Source organism: Bos taurus, unplaced genomic scaffold (genome assembly GCF_002263795.3).
Source record: "Bos taurus isolate L1 Dominette 01449 registration number 42190680 breed Hereford unplaced genomic scaffold, ARS-UCD2.0 Leftover_ScbfJmS_2074_122, whole genome shotgun sequence".
NCBI lineage: Eukaryota > Metazoa > Chordata > Mammalia > Artiodactyla > Bovidae > Bos > Bos taurus.
Window position 1 is genome coordinate 38929 of NW_020191161.1, and position 14625 is coordinate 53553.

Here is a 14625-nt window from a genome sequence, read left to right on the forward strand (position 1 = left end):
CCTGCTCAAACTTCCTTTTTTGTGTCTCAATCATACGAGATTACAATGGATCACTCATGTTTAAAAGCCTAATCAAAAGCCCCATTTCTCCCAGGAAGGAGACTCACTTTACTATGAAAACCATAGTGAAGCAGAAAGACAGGTAACAGTGGAACAGATTCGGCACTGTTCTCCCTAACAGAGAGCCTCATGCCCAATATATTTAACTTAAGCTGATAAAGGGGATACGTGTTGAAGTGATGGGCTTCAGATGCTGTTTCAGTTCCTACCAGGCATACTTACACACTTCCTTCTCATGAATAAGTTCAGTGGAGCAGAGAATGCCCCGTCTTGGACCAGTTCCACATTGTGCTTCTTTTGATGCAGCCAAAAAGGGGAACTAGAGAGAGGGCTTTTCCTTCAAATGCAGAGCCAGGGTCCACCTTGGAGGTGGCTGCGAATGGCCCAAAGATGGTGAGGCTCACAGTGGGCGAAGGCAGGCAGACAGCTCCTAACAAGGGCAGAGATGTCAATGGTTACTCATAAGTCTCCCAAATGTGGCCGCAAGGAGGGTTAATTACCCCCCTTTCCTGCCACTCGGCTTTCTCCAATGTGTCAGCCCATGACACGGATCGCTGATTTTCTAGAAATATTCCCTGGCTTTGCAGGGACGTTCCGTTCAACAAATGGCATCCAATTTGCTCACGGTCCCTGGAATCTCAATTTCCTCAAAGGATTTTTCATCTCAATCCAGCTCGTGTGAAGGTTTTTTCCTTCTTCATTTTTCAGCAGAAGAGAATAGGCAGAGCCTGCTTTACTTTTTTTTTTTCTTTTTCTTTTCTGTGTTATTCTTTTTCATAAAGTGAAATCCTTTGCTGAAGAGTCTGAAATTTGGGAAAAAATCCAGCTCATCTGTCAGATATTTCTAGAATTATGTAAAATGGAATGAAATTTGTACAGTTCAGAATAGGAAATGGAAAATAACTAATGTGTCATGTGTTCTATGAGATGAAAACTATATGATAATCAGAAAAACAGCCCCAAATTCATTGGCCTGATTCAAAGCTCTCCTTTTATCAACTCACACATAAACCAGTAACATTCACTTTCTTAGATTCGTGGCAGGGCCACATTTGGGCTAACTCGCAATCTCTTCAGATTATAAGCACCTTCTCAAAGAAATGACAAGAAAATATCTTGTTTTGTTTTTTTTTTAAATTCAAGACACTTATGTTTTACTTGCTCTGTTCTGCTTCCTTCTAGGAAAAGAAAGAACAGCAACAAGGAAAAGATGTATCTCATGCCTCCCATGCAGCCCATCTTCCACTTTTTTCTCATTCCAGCCAGTGCAAAAGGCAACTTGAAACTTTCAGGGCCCCGTGTACTCAAGCTGTTGGGAAGAAAGCAGACAAAAAGACTTAGAACAGATCTACTGGAACTGATGGAGACCTCTTATCTCAGGCTTCTAACCTACTGGGGGGCGGGAAGGGCTGGGGGAATTTACATGTGTAATAAGCACTGTTTTCCTGCAAAGAAAGAAAAGGCCTCTCCTGCCTTGCAAAGACTGTGGAGGAAAATGTAAGTGGACTAACATACATTCCTATCCAACGCTAAGGCTAAATCCTTACAGGCAAGTCATAGGAAAGAAAAAATAAACTTTGAAATCCTCATTTCTAAGGGAATTAAAGTTGATTTCTCAAGAGATTTTCTTTGGGAGAAAAGGGAAACTGGGGTTTGCAAAATGGCCATTTTGGCAAACAAGATAAAAATAATAGGCAGTGACCCAAACAATTTCTGAAACGAAAGTCAACTGATCTTAGCTTCAAGACTATCATTATTTTTAATCCTTCAGGGATGGGGCAAGCATTGATCAGTGTTTCGCCTGTGTCTCTTATGAGATCTATAAGGATTTTCAGTTTGGCTACTTATGTTGGAAAAGACAGATGTGATTAGCAAATGGATGTGATGTAAGCACCTGAATGGTTCAGACATATTCCTCTCACATGAAGTCCCCTGTGAAATGGAAATTTTAAATGGACCATTTAAGGAATATTGGGCAAACTTAAGTAGGTAATATGTTCACATTGCATCACCACGCAAAAGACCACCCCAAAAGCACCTATCATTCCTAAAAATAGGAGAACTGCATTTCCAGTCTCAGGAGTGGAAAGCTTTTTGAGGCTTAGAACACAGAAGGTTTGCTATAGATTATATCCAGCCACAGGTCATTTCCATCGACTTTAGAGCTGGCAAAACTCTTCCAAAGGGGGATTTGAAAATATTTAAATAATTCAAGAAACACCATATTTCAGTCTGGGATTAACACTGGATGGGAAGTGAGTTCAACAATCTTTTCAGCAGGTCCAACCTAAATATTGAGTATAGAGAGCTGGATGGAATACAAGATGATCATTCTGGAGAACTGAATTGTCTTTGGGCCACGATGTGAATGCCACCACTCTTACTTTAAATATTATGAAGTTGGCCAGATAATTTAAAATCCATGGTTTCAAATTAAGAGTATGTAACCAAAGCAGAACTGGTCATAGAGAATAATTTATGGTATCAGCCAGGATTTGCAGGACCGGTTTGCCGCTCTACCTCCTTCCTGCTCCTTAAAGGACAACTAAATTTTCCTGGGACATGTTCATAGCCTTCAAAAGACCTGGGTTCTGATGACCAGATCCCGTCTGGGAGTTTCTGCCCTCCTTCAATCACTCAGAATGTCCAGCTCTGTCCTCTTAGAGTTACCAGGTTCCCTTGAAGCAAATCATTTCCATGAACAGCTTTAACACAGCGACTCACCCCAGTGAGGTTCTTCCCGAGCCTTCTTTAATAAGCTTATCCCCCAAGTCTCCAAAGGAGAAAGATTTTTTTTAAACCACTGAAATTCAATTTATCATAATCACATATGGCTCTCAGGGGGGATTTCTGAAGCCATGGTTTTCTGGTCTCCCCATGCAAGAACCAACTGGATTGTTTTTCTTGTACAATGGTTGGGTGATTTGGTGAACAGTAGCATTGCCTCATAACTCAAGCTGGCAAGAAAACGGCTCTTAGGTTTTGGTTTTTGTTTTTTCTTTTTTTTTTTTTTTGCTTTTCTTGGGTCTCAACTAATGGTATGAGCAAAGAGAAAAGTTGGTGACTAGAGAGCAATTAATCTCTTTTGGCATTCCTGTCATCTGTGTGGCCTCCCTGGCTGGGCTGAAGAACATCAGAAAATGAATCTCTTTATAAATAATCACTTTTGCTTTACAAGATCCTGAAGTCCTGCCTTTATGTTCTGTATGGAGCTATAAACCTAGAAGAGTTCCCTCCCCAGGTCTCTGTTAAATTTCTCTTTATCCCTTTAACTTTTTCTTTTGGGGGGAGGAGAACAGTTCAAGACATTTGTTGGGGCTGCAGCAATAAACACGAGTGAGCATTGCTCAGCAAACATGCCGACTCTTACACTTGCAAAGAGCCAAACTGTCCTTAATTTTTCAAATTATACTTTGACCCAGTTAACTGGAGTTATTTCGGCATTAACTCTCTGTTTGCTTCACACAGGCCGTTGTGCCATTGAACTTGCACTGGCTCTTTTACAGGTTACTTAGAAATGTAGCCATTGACATATCTGGGGGAAAGCCAGGCTCCAACAAGAAAACAACAAAGAAAACAAAAATTCTGAGACCAACGCTGCCGAGCTGGGGAGGGTGAGTGGGCTTTACAGGAGTCTAAGAAACACGTAAGATCCTAAAGAAATGTACCCATTAAGGTGCCTTCGTAAAACAAGCATTCACCAAGTTCATTTGCAACAAGGGAGGGGATCAAGGGCTCCTTGCCTGGCTGTGACTGCAAGGGATCTGGGCCGCCAAGTGTCAAGGCTCTGTCCGTTCTCAGAAGAGGTCTCCTGGGTAGAATAGAATCAGAGACATTCCCAAAGGAAGGCTAAAGGATGGGCAGGTCAGCCAGCTCTTCATGCCCCACAGTGTTCCTTTAATCCTTCCTAGAGGCTTCACTACCCTTGTAATCTTACATGCACTATTGTCTGTGGGACAGCCCCCAGGGTAACAATTCTCTTTTGGACAAACAGTAAGAGGACACTGGAGTCGCAGGCCAGAGTCCATCAGCTAAAATCCTCTCCCCAGTCTACCACCCAACAAGAAAAGCTCCATTCACTGGCGGTGGGCTGGCTCTGAAAAATGGCAGCTTCAAGGCCAGGGTGTCTCTGGTCTGAGTTGAGATGCCTTCGTCGCTATGACGGACAAACAACGACTGGAGTTTGGTTTGCAAAACACCATGCTATCTATCATTTCCTTTTGATTCCCCACAACAACTCCACCTTCAAAATGGGCATCCTGGAGCCCAGAGAACTCAACTGCCCATTCTCATAAAGTTAGTGGCAGGGCCGACAGGAACTAGAAGGCAGGCTTTCCAGGCCCTGAGTTCTGGCAATACTGCCTTGCACCCTGAGCTTAGCGGGTCCAACTCTGACCCCAGTGGTCCGGGCCAGAAAATGAGGCAGATGTCCACAAGGAGGACAGAGGCGCCTCCAGCCCCGTCTGCTGTTTCCTTAACTTGAGTACCTCGGAACCACCTACTGGTCCAGGGCACTTCAGCAAGCAAGCAAAAAAGACTCGGGACACAGGCGATCACTAAGGGGACTGCAGAACCTGTTAGATGGCTACCCAGGGGCCTCCCCGCAGCTCCAGAGCCTGGAACTAAGCAGGCCAAGCGGGAGTGGCGAGTTCGAATCCGGAGGGAGCCGACCCCCCCCCCCCCATCCACCCACCTACCTTGGTGCAGCGCCCTGGGCCCCACCTCCAGCCGGGCCGCGGGCAGCTGGAACAGGGAGCCGGCTGGGGTGGCAGGTTCGGGGAAGTTTGTGGTGCCGTGGGGGAAGACGGCCCACCTGCGCAAAGGCTGGAAAGGAAGAGTGGGAAAGCAGGCGCCAGGCACCTCTCACTGACCTGGCCACCGGCCTCCTCCGTGGTCCACGCGTGCAGGCGCTCCGAGCTCTCCGGGGCGCTCCTCCGAGGTCTGGGATTCGCAGGTTGTGGCGAGAGCTAGAGTGCGTGCGAGGGGGGAGGGGGGACTCGAAAGTGGGTGGGAGGAAAAACATCACCGCCCTCACACCACGAGGGAGCAGCGGTTCGCTCGGCTCCCGGGGGCAGAGCCAAGGCGCGGGTGCGGCGGCCCGGGGCCACCTGCCCGTCCGCCGCCCGCTCCCCAGTTGGCCAGCGAGGCCGGCGGCTCGGCGCGGGCGGGAAGTCCGTGACCACGCAGCAGCTGCAAGCCCGCACCCCCTCGCCTCCCGGACACCGCCGCTTTCTCCCCTATCCCCCGACCCGAAAGTTAAGAAATCGGGAGAAAGTGTGAGGCTCAGCCGGCGACTTTCCCATCACGCAGCGCCAGCCGCCCCCACCCCCCCCCAACCCCGGCTCCTCTGGCTAAGCGAGCGTTGGGGTCTTAAAGGGACCGCACATCTCCTCCGGCCCCTCCTCCCGCTCCGCGCTGGAGGCGCCTAGGAGCTCCCCGCCGCTTGCTCACGGCCTGATGACCCCGGCTGCCCTCCGACTTCCCTGCTGGAAGCCCTCAGCGCCCTCTCTTCCGGCACCACGGCCGCTCTGCGTGCACCTGGTCTGGTCCCCAGCCGGCGCGCGGGACGCGGGATGAATTGGCCTCGAAAATGATGCCCTATAGCAGGCTGCTGATCATTTCGGGGTGTATCTCAAATCCACATCGCGGCTAGTAAAGTGACAAAACGTTGGTGCCCTTCAAGGCAGGATGGCGATGAGTGTGTGTCTGTGGAGGGACAAGGGACGACTTAGAAATCTGCTTTCGTCCACCAAGAGAGTTCTTAAGACCCAGGGAAAGGGTCTCCAGTGACTGTTAGGTGTCTTGAAGAAAACTTGGGAGTGGCTCACCAAGAACCCATCCGTGAAATCGCAATATCACTGCTGACCCCTTGGTGAACCCGAGATGGACTAGTCCAGATTTGAGTTTATTCCATGAGCAAGAGGTACAAATTATCAGAATTCTCTAAGGGCCTGAAAGCGGTGCCTTGACAGACAGTACCCATTTATATTTTGAGCTCCTAAATTTAAAGGAGAGCTGCAGGATTTTTTCAAGGTGGAACTGCCTTATATTTGATACTCTTAACATCAACATGCCACTTTATGGCTTACAGAGTACTTTCCTATGCATCATCATTACTTTTTAAACTTTCACAACAAACCTAATGATCTGTCCGTGGCCTCAAGTGTTGAAGTTGGCAGGAACTTCTGGACCATTCTAATCAACCTCTTCCTGTCACAGAAGAAACTGATGGAGGAGGGAGCGGGAGACCTGATGTATGGAAGGCCGCGCTAGATAGATTTGACCTTCCAGTTAGGATTTCCTGACTTTCAACCCACTGCTCTCTGGCTGTTATTGCCAGTCTATAGATGAGGAAACTGATGCTCAGAGCAATTGTGCTTGCCAAAACCATATCATATATCACGAAGAGAGAACAAAGGAGAATGAAAACAAAAATAATTATCCCTGGAAGTTGTCTTTTTTTTTTCTTTCTTCACAAGTGTTAATATCATCCAACTAGCCCTGAATTGCTGGGGATGTTTATTTCAGTGTTAACAAAGAAAACTTGGCCCTTTCTGGAATGTTGCCTTCAGGGCCCAAAATGTCTAGCTCCATCCTGCTACCTAGGTAGCCACACATTACCACATGCATTCAATTTGTGCTGTACTATATTAGTTTGAATTTGCTGATTTGTTGCCTCATAACCATTCTCATGCCATTTAAGGCACTGATGTTTTGTCTCACTATAATGAGTTCCTCAAGGCCAAGGACTGGTTGTTTAACTTCCTTTGTATCTGCATCCCCCAACCCCCATCATCACTCCCAATGTGCTTAGAGAGTATTCAGGAAAATGGGTCGGCTGAGGACTACAAGAGAAGAGGCTGATTTAAGCTCTCTTGCTCCTACTGTGCCCTGCTCAAACTTCCTTTTTTGTGTCTCAATCATACGAGATTACAATGGATCACTCATGTTTAAAAGCCTAATCAAAAGCCCCATTTCTTCCAGGAAGGAGACTCACTTTACTATGAAAACCATAGTGAAGCAGAAAGACAGGTAACAATGGAACAGATTCGGCACTGTTCTCCCTAACAGAGAGCCTCATGCCCAATATATTTAACTTAAGCTGATAAAGGGGATACGTGTTGAAGTGATGGGCTTCAGATGCTGTTTCAGTTCCTACCAGGCATACTTACACACTTCCTTCTCATGAATAAGTTCAGTGGAGCAGAGAATGCCCCGTCTTGGACCAGTTCCACATTGTGCTTCTTTTGATGCAGCCAAAAAGGGGAACTAGAGAGAGGGCTTTTCCTTCAAATGCAGAGCCAGGGTCCACCTTGGAGGTGGCTGCGAATGGCCCAAAGAAGGTGAGGCTCACAGTGGGCAAAGGCAGGCAGACAGCTCCTAACAAGGGCAGAGATGTCAATGGTTACTCATAAGTCTCCCAAATGTGGCCGCAAGGAGGGTTAATTACCCCCCTTTCCTGCCACTCGGCTTTCTCCAAAGTGTCAGCCCATGACACGGATCGCTGATTTTCTAGAAATATTCCCTGGCTTTGCAGGGACGTTCTGTTCAACAAATGGCATCCAATTTGCTCACGGTCCCTGGAATCTCAATTTCCTCAAAGGGTTTTTCATCTCAATCCAGTTCGTGTGAAGGTTTTTTCCTTCTTCATTTTTCAGCAGAAGAGAATAGGCAGAGCCTGCTTTACTTTTTTTTTTTTTTTCTTTTTCTTTTCTGTGTTATTCTTTTTCATAAAGTGAAATCCTTTGCTGAAGAGTCTGAAATTTGGGAAAAAATCCAGCTCATCTGTCAGATATTTCTAGAATTACGTAAAATGGAATGAAATTTGTACAGTTCAGAACAGGAAATGGAAAATAACTAATGTGTCATGTGTTCTATGAGATGAAAACTACATGATAATCAGAAAAACAGCCCCAAATTCATTGGCCTGATTCAAAGCTCTCCTTTTATCAACTCACACATAAACCAGTAACATTTACTTTCTTAGATTCGTGGCAGGGCCACATTTGGGCTAACTCGCAATCTCTTCAGATTATAAGCACCTTCTCAAAGAAATGACAAGAAAGTATCTTGTTTTTTTTTTTTTTAAACTCAAGACACTTATGTTTTACTTGCTCTGTTCTGCTTCCTTCTAGGAAAAGAAAGAACAGCAACAAGGAAAAGATGTATCTCATGCCTCCCATGCAGCCCATCTTCCACTTTTTTCTCATTCCAGCCAGTGCAAAAGGCAACTTGAAACTTTCAGGGCCCCGTGTACTCAAGCTGTTGGGAAGAAAGCAGACAAAAAGAACAGATCTACTGGAACTGATGGAGACCTCTTATCTCAGGCTTCTAACCTACTGGGGGGCGGGAAGGGCTGGGGGAATTTACATGTGTAGTAAGCACTGTTTTCCTGCAAAGAAAGAGAACTTGCCTCTCCTGCCTTGCAAAGACTGTGGGGGAAAATTTAAGTGGACGAACATACATTCCTATCCAACGCTAAGGCTAAATCCTTACAGGCAAGTCATAGGAAAGAAAAAATAAATTTTGAAATCCTCATTTCTAAGGGAATTAAAGTTGACTTCTCAAGAGATTTTCTTTGGGAGAAAAGGGAAACTGGGGTTTGCAAAATGGCCATTTTGGCAAACAAGATAAAAATAATAGGCAGTGACCCAAACAATTTCTGAAACCAAAGTCAACTGATCTTAGCTTCAAGACTACCATTATTTTTAATCCTTCAGGGATGGGGCAAGCATTGATCAGTGTTTTGCCTGTGTCTCTTATGAGATCTATAAGGATTTTCAGTTTGGTTACTTATGTTGGAAAAGACAGATGTGATTAGCAAATGGATGTGATGTAAGCACCTGAATGGTTCAGACATATTCCTCTCACATGAAGTCCCCTGTGAAATGGAAATTTTAAATGGACCATTTAAGGAATATTGGGCAAACTTAAGTAGGTAATATGTTCACATTGCATCACCACGCAAAAGACCACCCCAAAAGCACCTACCATTCCTAAAAATAGGAGAACTGCATTTCCAGTTTCAGGAGTGGAAAGCTTTTTGAGGCTTAGAACACAGAAGGTTTGCTATCGATTATATCCAGCCACAGGTCATTTCCATCGACTTGAGAGCTGGCAAAACTCTTCCAAAGCGGGATTTGAAAATATTTAAATAACTCAAGAAACACCATATTTTAGTCTGGGATTAACATTGGATGGGAAGTGAGTTCAACAATCTTTTCAGCAGGTCCAACCTAAATATTGAGTATAGAGAGCTGGATGGAATACAAGATGATCATTCTGGAGAACTGAATTGTCTTTGGGCCACGATGTGAATGCCACCACTCTTACTTTAAATATTATGAAGTTGGCCAGATAATTTAAAATCCATGGTTTCAAATTAAGAGTATGTAACCAAAGCAGAACTGGTCATAGAGAATAATTTATGGTATCAGCCAGGATTTGCAGCACCGATTTGCCTCTCTACCTCCTTCCTGCTCCTTAAACAACGACTAAATTTTCCTGGGACATGTTCATAGCCTTCAAAAGACCTGGGTTCTGACGACCATATCCCTTCTGGGAGTTTCTGCCCTCCTTCAATCACTCAGAATGTCCAGCTCTGTCCTCTTAGAGTTACCAGGTTCCCTTGAAGCAAATCATTTCCATGAACAGCTTTAACACAGCGACTCACCCCAGTGAGGTTCTTCCCGAGCCTTCTTTAATAAGCTTATTCCCCAAGTCTCCAAAGGAGAAAGATTTTTTTTAAACCACTGAAATCTAATTTATCATAATCACATATGGCTCTCAGGGGGGATTTTTGAAGCCGTGGTTTTCGGGTCTCCCTATGCAAGAACCAACGGGATTGTTTTTCTTGTACAATGGTTGGGTGATTTGGTGAACAGTAGCATTGCCTCATAACTCAAGCTGGCAAGAAAACGGCTCTTAGGTTTTGGTTTTTGTTTTTTCTTTTTTTGCTTTTCTTGGGTCTCAACTAATGGTATGAGCAAAGAGAAAAGCTGGCGACTAGAGAGCAATTAATCTCTTTTGGCATTCCTGTCATCCCTGTGGCCTCCCTGGCTGGGCTGAAGAACATCAGAAAATGAATCTCTTTATAAATAATCACTTTTGATTTACAAGATCCTGAAGTCCTGCCTTTATGTTCTGTATGGAGCTATAAACTTAGAAGAGTTCCCTCCCCAGGACTCTGTTAAATTTCTCTTTATCCCTTTAACTTTTTCTTTTGGGGGGAGGAGAACAGTTCAAGACATTTGTTGGGGCTGCAACAATAAACACGAGTGAGCATTGCTCAGCAAATGTGCCGATTCTTACACTTGCAAAGAGCCAAACTGTCCTTAATTTTTCAAATTATACTTTGATCCAGTTAACTGGTGTTATTTCGGCACTAACTCTCTGCTTCACACAGGCTGTTGTGCCATGGAACTTGCGCTGGCTCTTTTACAGGTTACTTAGAAATGTAGCCATTGACATATCTGGGGGAAAGCCAGGCCCCAACAAGAAAACAACAAAGAAAACAAAAATTCTGAGACCAATGCTGCGGAGCTGGGGAGGGTGAGTGGGCTTTACAGGAGTCTACGAAACACATAAGATCCTAAAGAAATGTACCCATTAAGGTGCCTTCGTGAAACAAGCATTCACCAAGTTCATTTGCAACGAGCCAGGGGACCAAAGGCTCCTTGCCTGGCTGTGACTGCAAGGGATCTGGGCGGCCAAGTGCCAAGGCTCTGTCTGTTCTCAGAAGAGGTCTCCTGGGTAGAATAGAATCAGAGACATTCCCAAAGGAAGGCTAAAGGATGGGCAGGTCAACCAGCTCTTAATGCCCCACTGCTGCTGCTGCTGCTAAGTCGCTTCAGTCGTGTCCGACTCTGTGCGACCCCAGAGACGGCAGCCCACCAGGCTCCCCCGTCCCTGGGATTCTCCTGGCAAGAACACTGGAGTGGGTTGCCATTTCCTTCTCCAATGCAGGAAAGTGAAAAGTCAAAGTGAAGTCGCTCAGTCGTGTCCGACTCTTAGCGACCCCATGGACTGTAGCCCGCCAGGCTCCTCCATCCATGGGATTTTCCAGGCAAGAGTACTGGAGTGGGGTGCCATTGCCTTCTCCGTCATGCCCCACAGTGTTCCTTTAATCCTTCCTAGAGGCTTCACTACCCTTGTAATCTTACATGCACTATTGTCTGTAGGACATCCCCCAGGGTAACAATTCTCTTTTGGACAAACAGTAAGATGACACTGGAGTCGCAGGCCAGAGTCCCTCAGCTAAAATCCTCTCCCCAGTCTACCACCCAACAAGAAAAGCTCCATTCACTGGCAGTGGGCTGGCCCTGAAAAATGGCAGCTTCTGGCCAGGGTGTCTCTGGTCTGAGTTGAGATGCCTCCGTCGCTGCTATGATGGACAAACGACTGGAGTTTGGTTTGCAAAACACCGTGCTATCTATCATTTCCTTTTGATTTCCCACAACAACTCCACCTTCAAAATGGGCATCCTGGAGCCCAGAGAACTCAACTGCCCATTCTCATAAAGTTAGTGGCAGGGCCGACAGGAACTAGAAGGCAGGCTTTCCAGGCCCTGAGTTCTGGCAATACTGCCTTGCACTCTGAGCTTAGCGGGTCCAACTCTGACCCCAGTGGTCTGGGCCAGAAAATGAGGCAGATGTCCACAAGGAGGACAGAGGCGCCTCCAGCCCCTTCTGCTCTGTTTCCTTAACTTGAGTACGTGGGAACCATTTACTGGTCCAGGGCACTTCAGCAAGCAAGCAAAAAAGACTCGGGACACAGGCAATCACTAAGGTGACTTCAGAACCTGTTAGATGGCTACCCAAGGGGCCTCCCCGCAGCTCCAGAGCCTGGAACTACGCAGGCCAAGCGGGAGTGGCGAGTTCAAATCCGGAGGGAGCCGACCCCCCTCCCCACCCACCCACCTACCTTGGTGCAGCGCCCTGGGCCCCACCTCCAGCCAGGCCGCGGGCAGCTGGAGCAGGGAGCCGGCTGAGGAGGCAGGTTCGGGGAGGTTGGGGTGCCCTGGGGGAAGACGGCCCACCTGTGCAAACGCTGGAAAGGAAGAGAGGGAAAGCAGGCGCCGGGCACCTCTCACTGACCTGGCCACCGGCCTCCGTGGTCCACGCGTGCAGGCGCTCCGAGCTCTCCGGGGCGCTCCTCCGAGGTCTGGGATTCGCAGGTTGTGGCGAGAGCTAGAGTGCGTGCGAGGGGGGAGGAGGACTCGGAAGTGGGGGGGAGGAAAATCATCACCGCCCTCACACCACGAGGGAGCAGCAGCTCGCCCGGCTCCCTGGGGCAGAGCCAAGGCGCGGGTGCGGCGGCCCGGGGCCACCTACCCGCTCGCCGCCCGCCCCCTACTCGGCCCGTGAGGCCGGCGGCTCGGCGCGGGCGGGAAGTCCGCGACCACGCAGCAGCTGCAAGCCCGCACCCTCTCGCCTCCCGGATACCGCCGCTTTCTCCCCTATCGCCCGACCCGAAAGTTAAGAAATCGGGAGAAAGTGTGAGGCTTAGCGGGCGACTTTCCATCACGCAGCGCCCCCCGCCCCCGCTCCTCTGGCTAAGCGAGCGTTGGGGTCTTAAAGGGACCGCACATCTCCTCCGGCCCCTCCTCCCGCTCCGCGCTGGAGGCGCCTAGGAGCTCCCCGCCGCTTGCTCACGGCCTGATGACCCCGGCTGCCCTCCGACTTCCCTGCTGGAAGCCCTCAGCCTCCTCTCTTCCGGCACCACGGCCGCTCTGCATGCATCTGGTCTGGTCCCCAGCCGGCGCGCGGGACGCGGGATGAATTGGCCTCGAAAATGATGCCCTATAGCAGGCTGCTGATCATTTCGGGGTGTATCTCAAATCCACATCGCGGCTAGTAAAGTGACAAAACGTTGGTGCCCTTCAAGGCAGGATGGCGATGAGTGTGTGTCTGTGGAGGGACAAGGGACGACTTAGAAATCTGCTTTCGTTCACCAAGAGAGTTCCTAAGACCCAGGGAAAGGGTCTCCAGTGACTGTTAGGTGTCTTGAAGAAAACTTGGGAGTGGCTCACCAAGAACCCATCCGTGAAATCGCAATATCACTGCTGACCCCTTGGTGAACCCGAGATGGACTAGTCCAGATTTGAGTTTATTCCATGAGCAAGAGGTACAAATTATCAGAATTCTCTAAGGGCCTGAAAGCGGTGCCTTGACAGACAGTACCCATTTATATTTTGAGCTCCTAAATTTAAAGGAGAGCTGCAGGATTTTTTCAAGGTGGAACTGCCTTATATTTGATACTCTTAACATCAACATGCCACTTTATGGCTTACAGAGTACTTTCCTATGCATCATCATTACTTTTTAAACTCTCACAACAAACCGAATGATCTGTCCATGGCCTCAAGTGTTGGAGTTGGCGAGGAACTTCTGGACCATTCTAATCAACCTCTTCCTGTCACAGAAGAAACTGATGGAGGAGGGAGCGGGAGACCTGATGTATGGAAGGCCGCGCTAGATAGATTTGACCTTCCAGTTAGGATTTCCTGACTTTCAACCCGCTGCTCTCTGGCTGTTATTGCCAGTCTATAGATTTGGAAACTGATGCTCAGAGCAATTGTGCTTGCCAAAACCATATCATATATCATGAAGAGAGAACAAAGGAGAATGAAAACAAAAATAATTATCCCTGGAAGTTAACTCTTTTTTTTTTCTTTCTTCACAAGTGTTAATATCATCCAACTAGCCCTGAATTGCTGGGGATGTTTATTTCAGTGTTAACAAAGAAAACTTGGCCCTTTCTGAAATGTTGCCTTCAGGGCCCAAAATGTCTAGCTCCATCCTGCCACCTAGGTAGCCACACATTACCACATGCATTCAATTTGTGCTGTACTATATTAGTTTGAGGGAGAAGGCAATGGCACCCCACTCCAGTACTCTTGCCTAGAAAATCCCATGGAAGGAGGAGCCTAGAGGGCTGCACTCCATGGGGTCGCTAAGAGTCAGACAGGACTGAGCGACTTCACTTTCACTTTTCACTTTCATGCATTGGAGGAGGAAATGACAACCCACTCCAGTGTTCTTGCCTGGAGAATCCCAGGGACGGGGGAGGCTGGTGGGTTGCCGGCTCTGGGGTCGCACACAGTCGGACACGACTGAAGCGACTTAGCAGCAGTAGCAGCAGCATATTAGTTTGAACTTGCTGATTTGTTGCCTCTTAACCATTCTCATGCCACTTAAGGCACTGATGTTTTGTCTCACTATACTGAGTTCCTCAAGGCCAAGGACTGGTTGTTTAATTTCCTTTGTATCTGCATCCCCCAACCCCCATCATCACTCCCAATGTGCTTAGAGAGTATTCAGGAAAATGGGTGTCAGGGAACAGACGGGGACAAGCATAGATCCCAGTATTAAAAATCAGTAGACTCACTGAGATTTAACAACTCATCTATTTGGCTACAACCACTGGCTCCCCTCGCTTGATGTAGTATTCTGATTACTCCATAACAAACCATCCCCAAACCTAGTGGCTTAAAAGCTTCCAATGATTTATTATGATCAAATGGTTCTTTTCAACTGGGCAGTTTTTGCTCAGGATATCTTGTAC

At 47.4% G+C, this 14625-nt stretch overlaps 1 protein-coding gene across 2 annotated transcripts; it reads right to left on the bottom strand.

Annotated features, from left to right (window-relative positions):
* Positions 1–5083: 5083 nt before the first annotated feature.
* On the bottom strand, positions 5084–13004 carry LOC104976366 (uncharacterized). Of its 2 annotated transcripts, XM_024989095.2 has the most exons (3): positions 12156–13004; positions 7233–7440; positions 5084–5766 (listed from the first exon to the last, which is right to left on the bottom strand). In XM_024989095.2, exons 1-2 carry the CDS (start codon positions 12580–12582, stop codon positions 7256–7258), a joined length of 612 nt encoding a protein of 203 aa, XP_024844863.1. In that variant the 5' UTR covers positions 12583–13004; the 3' UTR covers positions 5084–5766; positions 7233–7255. The 2 variants fall into 2 exon arrangements, with proteins under 2 accessions (XP_024844863.1, XP_024844864.1); XM_024989096.2 differs by lacking the exons at positions 5084–5766; positions 7233–7440 and adding an exon at positions 8235–8322.
* Between the last annotated feature and the right edge of the window lie 1621 nt (positions 13005–14625).

What these genes read in the sequence shown, in the direction of transcription:
- LOC104976366 (XM_024989095.2), bottom strand. Translation starts at nt 12,582, where the DNA reads ATGGAAAGTCGCCCGCTAAGCCTCACACTTTCTCCCGATTTCTTAACT. An exon ending in CCACGGAGGCCGGTGGCCAG is followed by an intron (nt 7,441 to 12,155) that starts GTCAGTGAGAGG and finishes TGCCCTTGTTAG; the next exon opens with GAGCTGTCTGCCTGCCTTTG.